This window comes from Prionailurus bengalensis, chromosome D1 (assembly GCF_016509475.1).
Source record: "Prionailurus bengalensis isolate Pbe53 chromosome D1, Fcat_Pben_1.1_paternal_pri, whole genome shotgun sequence".
In the NCBI taxonomy this organism is placed as follows: domain Eukaryota; kingdom Metazoa; phylum Chordata; class Mammalia; order Carnivora; family Felidae; genus Prionailurus; species Prionailurus bengalensis.
In genome coordinates this window covers 75,955,762-75,972,762 of record NC_057346.1, presented here as the reverse complement: position 1 = coordinate 75,972,762, position 17,001 = coordinate 75,955,762, and the positions used below count along the sequence as shown (strand labels likewise).

Sequence of the window (17,001 nt, the reverse complement as noted above, 5' to 3'; positions counted from 1 at the left end):
GCCTCTTGGCCACAAAGTTGGGGATGAAAGAGTTGGGAGAGAAAGTGTATGGTGGGGGCTTCCAGGTGACAGAAAGACGGTTCCACCTACTGCAAGTGGAAGATGGTGTCCACGCCTTCCTGTCGGTTCTACAGTGCAGAATACAGGGATGATGAGACTGAGGTCTACGGTCTCACTGAGACCACCTTAGGTGGGGACAATGAAGGCCTGAATCAGGGGGATGGAACATAAATGCTACCCATTGAGAGTGAGCCAGAATTGCCGGGCAAATCGCAAGAAAGGCTCCTAATGTCCTGGGAGCAGCAGGGGATCGAGTCCACGGTTAGTGGGGCATGCAGAGATTCCCACGTGGGGAGAGTGGCAATTATGGCCACCCAAGAAAATGGCAGCAACTTCAGCAGAATTCTGCCTGCTCTCTCTGTCCCATCCTGGAGGCTCAGGCGAAAGAAGGAGGGGAGGCAAAGAAGTCATTAGGCCCTCATCACTCTTCAATCTTCTAAACCCACTTGCCCTGGGGCACAGGGGTGAAAAAAGAGCTTTGAGTCTGAAATTAAAGTTTAGAAACAAACAAAAGAGTCATAAGCACTGACATAAAACTGTTCTAATAACTAACCATGACTGACAAGTTATGTATTCTGGCCAAGACATCAGCAAGTGAGTCTCGACAGCAGGAAAGATGGGGGGGGGGGTTCGACATCACACAGCTGGGGGCGGTTACTGGAACACCATGAACCCACTTCACAGGTATGCCCCAATGACTGATACCTCAGCACACGGGTTACACTGTGCTCTTCTAGGCTCAGAGACCCCCAAGGGTCACAAACTAACGTGGACAAGGCGGGGACAGAGTATCTGTATGACACTCAGCCTCTGTGGGCTGCACATTATCTTCTGACGTTCCAGCCTACAAAGTTCTAAATCTTTTCTGATTTCTTTCACCTGCACACAACATGCCTAGACTTTACCCATCTGCTGTCTCAAAGGACACCATGAATAGGAGTTCTGAAATCACACAGACCTGGGCTCACACCCTGTCTTCCGCTCACTAGCTACAGGCCTTGAGGTTGTCACCTGCAACCTCTTTAAGCCAAGGTTTCCCCAAGGTTTCCCAGTTCAGTTGTGAATGCTGGAGCTGCTGCATCGAAAAGCCTTGGGAGCACAGGGGGTACCTGTTTACTCAGCAAGTATGTGAAATAGATAATCTATGCCTGGATGTATAAAGAGGATGGTGCAGAGGGACAAACAAGGCAGCAGGACAAGGCAGAGATAGATGGCCGGCTGTCACCTCCAGGCCACAGGAGACAGAGTCCACCCCCTCCCCCACTGCCTCAGCCCTTTCTGCCGAGCAGGACTCTGAAACTCCCTGCTGATGCTCTGCCGGTGGGCAGAGGCCCGGGGTCCAACTCCTTCCACAAACTATGAAGAGTGTGTCCCAGACACCCACCAGCTAGCACAAGAACTCTGAACCAGAAGGAAGTGATATTCCTTGGAAAGGCAATTTGCATCTCTGTACTTACCCATGGAAACACCACACCAACACCAACACCCCCACGCCCCGGCAACTTGTGTCGCAAAGCCCAGACTCATTCAGCCCGGAGCTCCTCCCCACAGAGGAGAGCTCATTCCCCAGGGAGAAGGAACCCTCCAACCACCCCACCCCTGCCAGAGCTGGGATTGGGGCTGACCACCCAGCAGCAGCAATGGAGACCTCTGGAAGGAGTGTGTCCATCCCTGACCTGGGGCAGGCCCAGCATAGGAGAGGTCGTGTTCAGAAACGACGAGCCCACGTGGCTCCAAGAGTAGCCACCCGGCCCCAATACCGGAAGAGACTATAGTTCCAACAGCCGGGAAAACCAAGCTTGCACCGCAGGGCAAAGACAAGGAACGGGCCCCAAACAGATCACGCTGGCAAACTTACCTGCTCCACTGGGCTGCTTCCTTCCTCACTGCCCGCCCCCCTCCCCACCCTGACCACCGGAGTCGATGCTACCAGGCATCTTTTCAAACAGCAACTTTGCTAGGGAAAAGGTGGTGTCATCTGAAGCCCAAACTGCTTTACCTGTTCTGGGAAAACTGGAGGCAGGTGCAGCCTAAGGAGTTTGGGAGGATGCCGGGGCCTGTGGCAGCGTCTGAGCTGGCAGCTGCTTGTATTTACAAACAGGAGAGAGCAAAAGATTCCAGGGTGAGATGTTGCCTGAGGCGGCCGAGAATTCGGACCAGCCATCTCCAGACCGATACCTAATTGAATAGCAAACCACCAGCACAAGCTAATGTGCTAATTAGCCACCCAATTGGAGTTAATTAAAAACTAATCGGGATGTCAAAACGTAGCATCTCATTAATGCATCACGTGTTTGGGGTTTGGTTTTCTTTGAGCTAGGAAAAGTGCTGCTGCTGCTGCTTCTAATAAAAGTCAGAGATAAGGATTGGGCGTTTTTCCCTGGGAACTGTACAACTTAAATATGTGCTGTGGCTAAGTGTTCTCTCTCCCACAGATAAGGCCTGGCTTGATAATTAACTGAATTGCTAGCCGGGTGAATCGGATCAGTATTGTTTGATTAAGCCCTTCTCCAGAGAAGCAGCTCCACCGCTGGTACCCGCTCGGTGTGGCAGACACGGCCAGCATGGTGGGCTCTACGTTTCTGGAGTGATTTGGGATGTGTCAAAAAGCTGGCATCCTCCGGTCTAGACAAGCATTGAGCTGCCTTAAAACCAACAGGAAAACAAAAGCAGAAGAGCCCACAAGCACCCCTGGGCTGAGCTGTATTCAAGGCATCAGTAAGTAACAGGTGGGTGCTTCTGACGATGAGAAGACAGCTTTAGAACCAGCGCTCTGACTCACCTTCTGCAGACAGCCCCTGGATGTTTATTCCCTTAGCTGCCAGGAAATTCAAGCAGGCATCTATGTTTTCAATCTAGGGGGAAAAAAAAGAACGACATACACTCAATCAACGTTCAGCCTTCTCCAGAGCCATCTTTTATCAGGAACAAAGGGCTATGTCAGAGAGAGGGTTCATGGTGCATTTGCAAAGATTCACAACAAGCAAAAACGACTCGGAAACGGCAGATGAATGGACGGACAGAGGGACGGGTGCGGGTCAGGACTCTTTGTCTGTACTTGCACAGGAAAAAGTTACCTAATATCCCAACCACACAGCTCCAGAAGTCGAGGCCCTGGCTTGCTCAGGGCTGCCAAAAATAAGCAGGGTGGAATGAGTCCCTATGTTCACCACTGTCACTACAGCTATCCTGAAAATTTGAGCAGCTGCCAGAAAAACGGAGTGGGGACGAAGGGGGATACCGGACCCACCCGTCCACCAGCAGCTGGGAGGAATTTCCAGCATGGAGGCGGCACACCGTCAAATGGGAAAACGGTGAATGGGAGTTTCGGCAGGGCCCTGGGCTGCGTTTACTCACAAAATTCTCGGGACGGCAGGCACTGCAGATGACGAGGGAGGGCTGTGACAGAACGAGCCCCTCTGTCCTTTGTGTTTTCTGTGACAAGAAGGAACCCACCTGCCACAGTCTGGGAGGCCTCCCAGGCCTGGCAGGGCTGATGCCACGGCCAAGGGCAAGCTAACATCCAGCCCTCGGGAAAGAACAATTAGGTCATTCCCAAAGGTCTGATTTGACTTCAGTTGTCAGGGCTAATGATTTTTTAGTCTACAGGAAAATGTTCAGGCTCGATTAACGTCAATGGTGACCATAAATAAAAGAAACTGCTTTTGGCTTGGCACAAGGATCTTTGAACTAACTGCAGTTTGCAATCCACAATGGAGAGCCTCCTCACCACAGCACACACCCTCCCCCCGCCCCCCGACTTCCTGGGCTCTATCAGCATTCTTATGAACTCAAATAGGTGTTTAACCCATAAAGTGGATCTCAAATAAATGACCATCTTTCACAGTGTACCTGTGACCACTCCCCCCACCCCCAAGTGGTATTCCGAAGCCTATTTCACCAGGCACAGAGCTAAGCGTCTACAGTGTAAGAGATCTCATGAGTAGAGTAGGGCTCCAAGGCAGTCTTCCCGAAATGCATGTCTGGCATCTTCCTTCTCTGCTCCTCGTCTGCAGACCTTCCGAGCACTCTATTAAGCTATGGGCCACCTGAATAAAACCGCCCTGGTTTTACAGACTCCAGTACACCCGGAGCCTGAGACTGCTCTATCCTTTTTTTTTTTAAGTTTATTTATTTTGAGAGCGAGTGAAGCAGGGGAGGGGCAGAGAGAGAGAAGGAGAAAGAAAATCCCAAGCCGGCTTCATACTGTCAGCACAGAGCTCCATGCAGGGCTCAATCTCACGAACCAGGAGGAGATCATGGCCTGAGCCAAAATCAAGAATTGGATGGTTAACAGACTGAGCCACCCACACACCCCCAACCTTGCAGCTTTTAGCACAGGTTCCCAACTCCCTCCCAGCCTCCAGCTCTCCCTCAAAGATCCTCATCTGGGAGGTGTTTTATCTCCAGGCAAAGGGGCAAAATGCAATTTCCTGCAAACTAAGTCAACGCTGATGCTATGAGCAAGGCCTGCCGCCACTGCAGAAAGCCATTTCTTATCAAGGCGAGTGCAAAGGGGGGTTGCTTTCAACTCTTCCTTCCTTCCACATCAGAGCGACGGCAGTGACAACCAGGGGCTATCATCTTAGAGGGAAGAGGAAGGGGAAAGAAGGAAGAGAATGGCCAGGAGGGCCCCGTGGAAGGTGTTCTGAAGGCATCTGCTTACATTTGTAACCAATGAAAATTCTCTCTCTAAATGCTCTTTCCCCATTACAAAACTCTGCTTTTGCTAAAAATAACCATCGGTCCTTAATTCCTCAAGTGTACACAAAGGTAATCTACCAAAACCACACCAGAGGATTCGTTGCCCCCACAAAGAGGCACGGATATTTAAATGATAGAACTATAAAATTCTTCTGCCCCTTTTTTCTTTGAATAATCCTACCCTACTTTCTTCAGTAGATCTTGCACACGGTGGACTAGTGAGGCTTTGGCAATTAGGTCCCCACAGAAAACGAGAAAAAGAGAAAGCTGACCACTGCTGAATCTGTTAATGTAAAATCAAAAATAGTACACTTGGTATTTATCCTGGCAAGCACAGGTGTGCAGGCATGGGCAGGTTAAGGTTTTCAAGAACAGTGCAGCACAGTGACATTGATTAAAAAGAAAAAAAAAAAAAAAAAGACACCCACCAACATATTCAAGAAAAGTACCACTCTCCTAGAACACTGTAATTCTATAGAAATTCCCTTCCAAAGGGCATAAAGCACATTTACTTGGCACATTCACGGAGCAATTCAACACATTTATCACTTAAAGTACATGGTCATTTCTTCCTGCAAGGCTAACACTTGGTTCATTTCGATTTGGCCATCTACCGGGCTTTCTTTTAATTTAAGTTCTAGTAAAGGAATGAAGAAGTTTAAATAGGTTACCTAGACTACTTTTTCCTCCTGTTGCTTTTGAAAATCCCTATCATGCTTTCAAAGATTTCATAATTTAGATCAGTTCTCTACAGGGCAGGGAGAGTGGGAGAGAAGGGGCCATAGTTTCGCCATCCCCAGGGGGCATCTGCCTACATTCTGTTATCATGATGTGGGGGTGCCACTGGTATCTAGCGGGTTAGGCCAAGGAGGTTACTAAACATCCTACAATGCACAGGACTGTCCCCCCATAACAGGAAATCCTACCCAAAATGTCAATAGTGCTAGGGATGAGAAACCTGAATTATAGGATTTTCGTCATTCAATCAATATAATTAATTGTGTAGATGTCTGCTCTGTTCCAGGCACTGTGTCCGATTCTTCTCACCATGTTGGTGCAGAGTCCTCCTCCCTGTCCAGAAGCCCACATTTACATAACCCTTCTCTTTAGGGTCCAGAGGGCCAACCGACACACCCCCCCAACTCATATCCATCTCCGGGAGAATCAGAGCATATGAACAAAGGAAGCACCAGGATCTTCATTAGGCGAAGAGAGAAGGCTTAAGGTCATCAAGAATGCTTTCTCCTAAAGAGGAGATAAAACAGGGAGCAATATTTGGATGGCTGGGTTGCACTCACTCCTGGAATATGTTAAAACTAAAAATAAGAACTCGGGTCATCATTTAAAAGACGATTCATAAGCTCATCAAGCGCCTTGAATTTGTTCCCCCTCCACTATGATTTCTCTGCTCACAGAAGGAGTTCAAAAAACATTCCTCAAGCCTCAAATCCACTCTTTAATAATGTTCTGTTAAGGTTAAAAATCACTCCTGACAAGGCTGCTGAGACCCACGCTCTTTTCATCTGCACCCCAGGAAGAGAGCAGGGCTGGGAAGCAGAATAGGGTCAGATGTGCATTCCAACCTCCTGGCTTCACTTGGAAGGAGATCAGAAGGGGAGAATGCTTCTTTGATCCAGCCTCTCTTGTGATTAAAATTCACCTTAAGGTTTTCTTCCAGTACCATACAGGTAAACAATTCATTCTCCTGCCCTGTTGAAACTGCAAACTGCCACCACACCAGGTAAGGGGCATGTCCCGGGCACTCAAAGCACAAGGGTGTCCGCATGCCCATCTTTAATGAGGCTCATGGCTCATGTGCAATCCAGACCTGCAGTGTGAGAGGCAGATCTGGTTAAAGTTGGGATACAGAGTGATGGGAAAGGCTCTTAACCAGCAAAGTATGTAAATACAACCCAAGTTGTTCATTAACACATAGCAGCCAATATAAACTACTTTCCAAAATTAGCCAAAAAAAAAAATCTTTGCAAAGCCGGACATTCCAATGTTGCTGAGCAGGGGTGGAAAGCTGCACTTCACACCGGGTGAGAAGGCTGTCATAGTTGCTACCGTAGAAATAGGTCCAGGAGCTGTGAGATGGAGTTCCTGGGAGTTTGGAGCATCAGCTAGGGTGGAGCGGGGAAGCCCAGAAGTGAGACCACAATGTTACTTGGAGACCCTGGGAGCAGAAAGGGGTTGGATAAGGCACGTGTGGAGTAAAGGGAAAAAACAAGACTAAGATGCATTTCCCAGTCTTCCCTTTGTTTGGGGCCACACAGGGCCTCCACCATGTGCATCTGTGAAGATCTGGGAGAGAAAGGCTGCCATGGAGGCTCTCTTGCCGTCTCAGCTGGTATCTCCATCCCAAAGGTGAATCGTTTCTCAACCGCCTTGGAACTGGAGACATGCAAGGCAACTTCCACGCACTGTGTCTGTTGTGGTCTTTGTTTCCCACTTCCAAGAGCACATCTCCACCCAGGCCAGCCAGAGAGCAAGGAAAGTCAAAACAAATGCCAAACAACTGGAAAGACAAGGGGGAGGGACAGAAGGCAAATGGAAAACTTTGCATTTCAACCATGATTAAGGCTGGACTGGGTCTCATGATAAAGTAAAATATGCAAAGCTCGAAAGAACTGCTGTAGATCTCCTTGGTAGCTTAGAGACTGATCAAATACCATCTGTTGTGGCAGTTGTCATGGCAGCATTTTTCTCTGAATACCAGTGTAGCTGAGTGCAAAGCGCATGAAAATGATTAATGCAAACGAAGACCATCTCTATGGGCACCACCACGGCCAAGGGGAGGATGGGCTCCAGGCATACAGGTAAATGGGGCACTAGTTTTCAGGAGTTAAGAGTGTCTCATCAGGCCCCTTAGAGATCTCCATCCTGAGAAGAGAGGCAAACAGCAGCCGCACTCAAGTCAGGCACGGTTACAGCCATTTTCTAGAAGTCATGAAATACGTAAAGCCTAGGCAATGGAAGATCCAGACTGCAGACAAGGCTGAGTAAGAACCTGCAGGTTCTGGGGACTGTAAAAACACAGTGCAGCTTCTTCATGAGCCCCACACATCTGCTCAGCTTCCTTCCAGAAGTGTGACCCTCACACCTGGCACTGCTACTTGTCATTCATTAATCCATTCCTTGACCCATATTCACTGAGCACCTACTGGATGTCAGGCAATGTGCGGTACTGTGTATACAGTGGTGAATAATCCCTGACCTCAAAAGAACCTAAAGTTTAGTGTAGGGCACTAGGCACTAAGTCAATGCACAAGTAAGTATAGACAACATCTATCATGTACAGAAGACCGGATCTAGCCAGGGGCATGGTAGGTAGGTAAAAATTTCTCAAGGAAGAGACAGCATGTAGGTTCAGAGACAGGACTTTTTGTTGGTCTATTCACTGATGTCGCCCCAGGCACCCAGAACAGTGAGGACCCCATCGCAGATATTCAGGACGATTTTGTTGACTGATGGGAAATTTGAGCGGAGACCTGAGTTAGCTGGACACAGAGCGGGGAGAAAAACCACACTACACCTAGCGAATCTAAGACTCAAAAGCTTCCAGGCAGGATGCAGCATACCACGTTCTGGCAACCAAAAGGGAGCTGACATGGCTGGCAGCCAGGTGGCAGAGGACAAGAGCTAAGAGACAGGACACTGAGCAAGAGCAGAGGGCCGGCCACATGGGGCCACATTCAAGAGCTGACAGGAGAGAGAAGGCAGAGGTCCTCCTAGGTGTTAGGGAAGCCTTGAACCATGTCACCTCCCCAACCATTACCAGGGCAACAGCAGCCAGACCAAGCCCTTCTGATCTGAAAGCTTGAAGATGGGCTATTTTGTGTCAGGGATGGCTCAAGCAGCATCCTTGATGTGGGGGCTCCAGTGACATCCGGGCTGGGCATGGAGACAGGGAGGGATGGGAAGGGAAGGTCAGCATCTGTGGTCACATGTCCTAGGAAGGTCTGCTTCCTATCCAACAGGCCTCCGTGCCTTTCTGACACTCCCTCCTCTGCCCCTTTCCAAAAATAAAAATAGAAAAGAGGAAGGAAAAAAAAAAAAGAAATCCAACCGTGAAACCAAATCAAAAAGCAAAATGAACTTTGGGGAAACACTCTCCTAAATGCCCATCTCATCTGTGGTGTCTCTTGCCTCTGTTCCTAGGCCGTGGCCTGATGCAGGATCTGTCCAGCTGAACTTTTTTTTTTTTTTGGACACCTCCATCAGTGTTGGAGCCCAGCATCATCCCATGATCACAAGGCTCGTGGGCCACAATGTGGTCCTGGAGACACAATCCCGTGAGACAGAGCTGGTGGGGCCTAGACATTATAGTTATCATTTTAGGAGACCCCAGAAATGGGAGTCATGTATGGTGGTACTTCGAATTATCTCAGGTGGAGAGATATTCAAGAGCATCTCCCCTTGTGAGTGCCACAAGCTGTGGCTAGCTTGGCTGATGCAAGAAGCCATCCTAGCCCAGTAGCACGAGGGGTTCCACGTCCTGTGTCCCAGCTTTGGACATTCATACCAGCTCTCGCTTTCTTGGTGCCTTTCAAACAGCTGAAGAATGTGGGACTTGGGAGCTGGATGGGGCTTTGGTTCCTAGGTCTGTTCTTGCTAGTGCTTTGCCCAGCTCCTTCCTTTAATTTGGCAATGTTATCCACCTTATCGTATATGATATTTATAACTTCAGCTGAGATGTTGTCAAGAATTCCTTAAAAAAAAAAAAAAAACTTTATAGGAGTCTCTGCTGTTAAGGCACATGGCTAAGTCCATATGGATACAAAAAATCCTTTCAAGGAGAAACAACAATCGAAAACAAGAATCTCAAACTCCTCCAGTGATTATCTTTTTCTACTTTGCTTCCAAATGCTTAGACTATTTCATTTTCCTATTACACTCTGACTTCTCGATTTTTCCCTCGAGACAAAGAGAAATCTGGAAAGGGAGGTATAGCTCAAATTCTGGAAATCAGTCCTTACTCTGGAGGCTCCCATAAAAAAAACACCTACAGCTGAACTCTGTAGGGATGAGGGGGAAGTCCTCTGGGCATCGGCATGGTCAGAAAGGCGCACAGATGCCCCTGGGTGCGTTTATCTAGCACGCCATTGCCAACACCATTTTCCCTGCTCTGGTTTCAGAGGAATGTGGCCTAACTTCCTAATACTCCCCAAAGGGAGGAGCCTAAGCACCTCCAAGTTAGGAGCTGGGCCCAAATGCTAGAGGGAAGTGATTAGGGCTAAGGAGTGGCATTCAGGTATGTATCCCAGGTTTTTGAGTCAGACAAACCTGGCCTCAAATCCTGATTCTGCCCCTGATCTCCACTAAGTTACCTCCATGGTCTGATCTGTGGAATGAGCATTGGAACACCCATTGCACAGGGTGGTGGAGGATATATACGTGGTGCTTCCTAAGTGCCCCATAACTAGCAGTTTTTGTTACAGTGTTGTCATTTTTGACAGGACATCCCTGTACTATACTTCTAAGGCTATGACATGCCCATGGCTATGTGTAGAGCTGGCCCCTGACAAAGCAGAGAGTTCGACAAGCTTATTACCTGGGCTGCCTTCCGTTTGCTCCTGACTTTCCCCTCAAGCCCAGACGGAGACTCTGGGTCCTCTCTATCACCTGATGTCGGGCCTAGGTCTCAGCAAGCTCACTCTAAAAAGACAGCGGTAAACTAATTCACAACAGGGCAGAGGGATTGCTGCCGTCTTCCCATGGGTTACGTCTCCCACGGGTACCTGTATCCCATCACAATTATTAGAGGACCATAATCTGTTGGAAGAATACAGACTCTGGGCTTCTCCCCGCTGGATTCTGGCTCTCTCTCAGACTACCCACAAGACTCTAGCAAAATTACTAACTGCTTCAAGCTTCAAATTCCTCCTCGAGAACATGGGAAGGTGGGTAACTATCTCAACAGAGATGCTGAGGCATAGATAGGCTGACCTCGACCAAGGGTCTGGAAGTTCATATAGCCAGAGCTTCAAAAGACTCTTTCTTCATACTCTTCCGTAATGGCAGAATATTATAGATCACTGGCCATCTCCTGAAAGGGATCACTCGGGAGTAGTGAGATGCCCTGAAGCTCGCTAAAGTGCATGATGCTAGTATGGCCTCTCTACGAGTGGGTTCCTTGTAGCTAGAATCCATTTTGACCCTGTTAGAATTAGTACTTCCCGTCCCGAAAGATTTCTGGTCAAAGTCTCCTTTATCCTTTACTAAGTGACATAAAAAACCCTAAGACAGCAGACCAATAGTTCCGTTAAGAAGGAGCAAGTACTTTTCACAGAAAACCCTGGCTTTTCCTACAGAGAAGGGGACAAACCCAGACGCCAACCTAAACAAGAAAATCCTGCTTTCTGGACCCCAAATGCGTGGCTGCCTCTTGAACCAACAGAGAAGAGTGCTACTGTGGATACTTGCTAGAGAATTCTACCCAGGAGCTAACTAAAACTTGGTCGCCTCATTCATTCCTTGATGAATAACGACTATTTACTCTCTTGCAGCCTCTGCTCTAGAGGAAGGGGAAACAGAAGTGACAAGCCAGCGTGGTCCTTCCTCACGCAGCAAACACAGCGCACACAAGAGCAGACTCCCCACTCAACAGAGGTCGCCAACGAGGTAAGGGTTAGCTTACACTTATCAGCTCACCAACTCAAAAGCCTGACACTGACTCACTGTGCTCTTTTTAGCCTGGTTCTTTCTGTAGCTTTGTCATATTTACATCCTGAAACCCATAAACCACCACAAGGTCTTCAAGAGACAGAGTATAAACGCAATAGAAAACAAAACAGCAGATCTTTGATATACTCCACAAGGGCAGCAAACCCTCCACTTTGGCAATACCACTAGAACAGATCATTTTACCCACAAAGCAAATACATAGAAAGGAACAGGGTAACGGGAATCATTTGCAGATGAAGGCCAAGAGTTAAACTTGCTCCCCGGTTTGGTGGCCAGGTCCCTCATAGCAGCCTCTGAATGCAGTTTTGTGCTTCAGCTGATTTACCATCATCTGTAGCTATGGTCCTTCCAGGCTGCCCATGAACGGTCTGTCTGTGGACGTCAACCCTGCAATTCCAAGGATAACCGGCACACAAGTGCAAAACACCCTGGCAGCATCACTAACCTGGAAAGCAAAGCCAAGCAGAATGCCTCAATACTCAATCCTGTAAGACTCTGCCCTCCCACTGGTGACGGCTGGCATGAAGGCACCTGCTGTCATCCTGTGCCTGTACATATCACCCTGCAGTGTTCATTTCTGCAGGAGATGGAATTCAAAAATTGCCCTTCCCTTTCCACTCCAATTCCAGATGCTACTAGCAATTAGTGGGTCATTATTATATGCCAGGCACACTATTAGCACCTTTCATATATAGGACGTCAATCTTTTTTTTTTTTTTTTTTTTTTTTAAGTTCAAAGAGCTGTTAGCAGGTATGGCTATGGAGCAGAGCCTGAATTCTAGACCACTGGTGATGATTAATATAGAATTTGGGAGATCTTGCAAGTAGTACACAAAATATACCAAGAAACTAGATGTGACGGATCTGAGCAAAGAGCTACATGACAACCCATCAGAAAACATAGGATATCAAAAGTAATTAAGAACATTATTAATAATGAAAATAATCCTCAACTCTGTTTCCTGCCACAGGCAGCATGTCGGAGGCACGAATTCCACTGGAAGAGGAGAACAAGCTAGACCAGGAAGGTCTCTATTTCAGGATATCCTTGAGCTTTCCAAGGCTATAAGATATCTAATGCACCTGGGAAGAAATAGTGACAATTTTTAACGTGTCATATAATGCTAATCTCTGTTACTATTTCTGTCCTTGTCAAGTATTCAGTCGAGCAAGGTTGCAATTTTTTGGAGGTAAAAATGATTAAATATTGGCCACTTAATAAAATGTAATTTTACCTATATTATTAGGAAGATAGCCTCCTCCTAAAGGTGAAATTTAAGCTGTTGGGTCGCCATAAAAATGGAGCGCTTGAGAGCTATTCATAAGTAAACTATTAGTACATCTTAAACTCAGAATAAAACCTCTTCAAGTCTCTGTGAAAAAGGTCTCACAAGACAGAGAGGGGAAAAAAATCAAGTCAAAAGAAATGCCCCATCCTCAGGCTAACCCTTAAAAGGCCTTCTGTTTTAGTTAGGGCTTCCTCTGTAGGATTCCCACAGAGAACCAGAATAGGCCCCAGGAAAGGCTTTAATTCCGAGTTGGTTTCCTCTCAAAACCTCCCAGAAAAGGTAACTAGTTATCCTTCACAATAGTGAAGAGAATCCTGATTGCATGTTCTCTGTCTTCCTGCTCCTTCAGGGCAAAGTGTGAGAATGAGGGGATTTTGTCACCTGCCCCCATCCCCTCCATAGGAAAAGCTCCCGTCCAAATGTCATCTACACGGTAACTGGAGCCATTACTAAGAGGAAGTTTTACCTTCCGAGAGAGGAATTAGGGATTTCACGGGACCAGAGGGGAAGTCTGGATTTCTCAGCTCCTTGGCTATTTTGGGGCAAGGTCCTTGATTTCCCTGAGTCCCAGTTTTCTTTTCAGAAAAATGGGGATAATTATCCCTTTCTTGAAAGCCTTACAGAGGCCTTCCAAGAAACTAATATTTACACTCTTAGAAAACACAAAACACTGGGATAAATTCTTTTCCATACATTATTATTTCAGTTCATTTTCACCACTAGATGAGGTAGCTACTATTGCCATTTTCCAGATGGGGAAATGGAGGCACAAGGGGCTTAAGTGCCTTCCTAAAACTGCGGTCATTAAACGGCAGAGTTAGAATTTGAACACTTAATGGAAAGGGATCTAAGAGGCCCTCTACAAACACGGAATATTAACAACCAAATGGCAGGAGCTTTACTATCGCTCTTGACCACTCCAGTCACCTTCCCTACCCTGGGACTCCAGCTGACCAGGAGACCAGGCAGGCAATCCCTTTGAATGAAATCTCATCTTCACATCAAAAGGACGAAGGACACTTCACAGAGGAAGGAGCTGACTTTTCCCATATTCTTTTCTACATGTTTTGCCGGAGACATTTATGTTTTTATACTGATGGAACTCTTTAGGAGCAGAAATTAATACAATATAAGCATTTATGAGCATCATTTTGAAGTACAAATGCTCTCCCAACAGGGCTCTTTCAAACCACCATATGCCAGTGCTTAGGATCCCTGAGCAAGTTCATGACACTTGTAAGAACAGGACAATTTGGGGGTCACAAACCTCAAATGTGTGCAGGGGGCAAACAGGTAACAAATAACAAAAGCTGGTTTTATGACAATAGAGAATGGTGGGGAGTAGGACAAATGCAGCCCCTAACCATCTAAAAGCGGCAGCTGCTACCCAGTTTTAGCTAACTTGGGCCTAGGGAGTGCCAACCCAGCACTGGCAGATCATCTTATCTTTTCTTTAAAAACAAGAAAAAAAGAAAAAGAAAAAGCTAGAAGATCAGTTTTTATGAAGTACATGGATTTTCAACTAACTAATAGCATCTATTTGGTTTTTATTTTTGTTGCAAAAGGCCTTCTCGGGGCACTGGGTGACTCGGTTAAACGTGCATCTCTTGATTTTGGTTTAGATCATGATCTCACGGTTTGTGGATTTAAGCCCTGTGTTGGGCTGAGCATGGAGCCTGCTTGGGACGGTCTCTGTCCCACCTCTGTTTGTGCTTTCTCTCTCAAAATAAACAAACATTTAAAAAATAAATAAAAGGTCTTCTGGGGCCTGACCTCAGATTGGCATCCATCCACCTCCCTTTGCTGAAGTGAGCACACCTACTGACTGGCTCCCAATATGCAAATGTCATAGGCTAACTGTGCTTTAACAGAATGCAAACAGGAATTCTTTGCTAAGCTCTGCTTCATGGAAAAATTTAAAAACAAAAAACAAACACATACAAAAACACTCTTTTGACATGATGCTGAAAGAGAAGAACTCCACAAAGACATATGCAGGGAGGTGGATCCAAGCATGAGGCCCAGATGGCTGTTATATAAACCACAGTCTACATGGTTATAAATTACCATCCGATTTCCCTCTCAGCTCAAAAAGATGTGTAGCTATTCTTCCTTCACTTACCCTCATATTTGCTAAGTTCTTCAACCTTACCGAGCTCCATGTTTGCCACTCATAGTGCCTCAGTCCTAAGGCTGTGCTGAGAATTTCTTAAGTAAATATTCACAAAGCATCTACCAGTGCCAGGTGATGGGGACAGGTGGACAGATGTAACAGTGCCCTCAAAGAAGTTAATGTCTACTTGGACATTGGCAGTAGAGTACAATGTGCTAAAGGATTATTGCTTCAATTTTGCAATAGAGGAAACCAAGGGTCACACAGGTTAAGTGAGCTAGAAGAGGTAGTAGAGAACGCACTTGAAGGCTCCAAGACCACAGCCACGTGCACGATTCAGATCTTATCCATGCAGAGCTTACTACAGTGCTCAGACAAGAGGATGTCTACAGCAGCTTAACCTTTCCAAAAAAAGCCAACTGACTGGCTCATTCAAAATATTTACATTTCAATAAACCCTATAGAGATACTCTTAATTTTTTAAATTTTAAACAACTCTGCAAACTCATTTATGTTTAAATGCATGTTTGCACGGGCAGAGCCCAAGAGACATTTTGTACTTGGCTTGAAGACAGCGTTGGCAAAGTGTGGTCACCAGGCAAGCAGCATCAGCATCACCCAAGAAGCTTGTTAAAAATGCAAATACTCCAGCTCCACCCCAGAAGTCCTGAATCAGAAACTCTGGGAGTAGGACCCTGTACTGTTTTAACAAGCACTCCAGGTGATTCTCATGCACACTAAGGCTGGAGCAGCACCGCCCTAGGAGGTTTTGCCAAACCAAACACTACTTCCCTTATTGATGAAAATAATCTGCTATAATGGTGTCTTTTCCACACACCTTTATCATGAAGTGAAAATAGAAAACTGTGAGAGATTTGAGAGAATTTCTTAGGACAACTCAAGTTTCTTTACAGCATTTAAAAATACAAAATCCATATTGCATATTTGACGTATTAGAATTTGATGTATAACATCACCCCCACTCTCTGGGAAGTTGTTGGACCGTTGGGCCATTATTTGTTGAGCTCACTCATCTAAGAAACACAGGCTGAGCACTTCCAATGTACCTAGCACCATGCCAGGTGCCGAGAATACGCAGATTTTTATTGAACTAAAAGATGAAAAACACCATATGTATTATAAAGTTTTGATGTCATTAAATAACAAAATGTGACAAAGACCTCAAAATTTATTTAAATGTGCTATTAGTTACAAGACAAACGTGCATTAGTTGAAGAACACAAATACCTATACATAAGTATAGGTCCACAAAGAGGTCAGGATACCTGAAGCCCAACTTCTAACTGGCACTTCTGGCTCCCATGACAGCTTAGTGTCTGAAGTGACCCACAACAAGGACGTGCAGTACTGAAAATGAAATGTGGGGCTGTTCTCCCCATAATTCCCTAGAATGACCTGATGTAAACTCAGTACAAATGTGGAAAACTCTATTCTGAAGTGTTCTAACAATGGAAGCGACTTCCAGCCAACTCAGAAATCCAAGGAGCTTGCAGTAGCAAAATGAGCCTCTGCTAGCAACCCAAATAGCTTACTGTCCAATATAGCAAGAAATATTTTGGTTGGTTCCCAGAGAGTATTGGTTTCATACTGGTGCTTCAACAGGTGACCAAAATTTAGTGGCTTAAAGCAGCCTAAAATTATCTTATAATTTCAGAGGAAAATCATTCTCGGTGAGCTTGAAAATCAAGGAGTCGGCTGGCTGTATCCACTCTGGAGGTTCTAGGGGAGAATTTATTTCGTCCTCTTTTCTAGCTGCTAGTGGAGACCTGCAGGCCGTGGTTCATAGCCCCTTCTTCCGTCTTCAAAGACAGAGAATAGCATCTTCCAATCTCTCGTCCCCCACTCTCCCTCTGCTCCCATAGTTAAATGTCCTTGCTCACCTTCTTGCCACCCTCTTAGAAGGATTCTGGTGACCACACCGGGCCTGCCCAGATGATCCAGGATGATTTTCCAGTCTCAAAACCCTTACCTTAATCACACCTGCAAAGTCCCTTTTGTTATGTAACCTAGCATATTCACAGGTTCTGAAGATTAATACGTGGACATCTTTGGGGGTCCACTGTTCACCCTACCATATTGGGTGCCTACTTGGAGTATGAAAAAACATTTCAATGCACAATAGTTAGG

At 46.3% G+C, this 17,001-nt stretch overlaps 1 protein-coding gene across 24 annotated transcripts in view; it reads right to left on the bottom strand.

Moving 5' to 3' along the window:
• NAV2 (neuron navigator 2) overlaps positions 1 to 17,001 on the bottom strand; it is a 739,922-nt gene that overhangs the window by 233,640 nt on the left and 489,281 nt on the right. For all 24 annotated transcript variants that reach the window (XR_006297427.1, XM_043580801.1, XM_043580796.1 and 21 more), the window contains one exon: positions 2,843 to 2,915. Coding sequence is in view for 23 of the 24 variants with exons in the window: in XM_043580801.1 (XP_043436736.1) it covers positions 2,843 to 2,915 (73 nt within the window). In the remaining variant the exon portion in view is untranslated. The remainder of the gene's footprint in view (positions 1 to 2,842; positions 2,916 to 17,001) is intronic.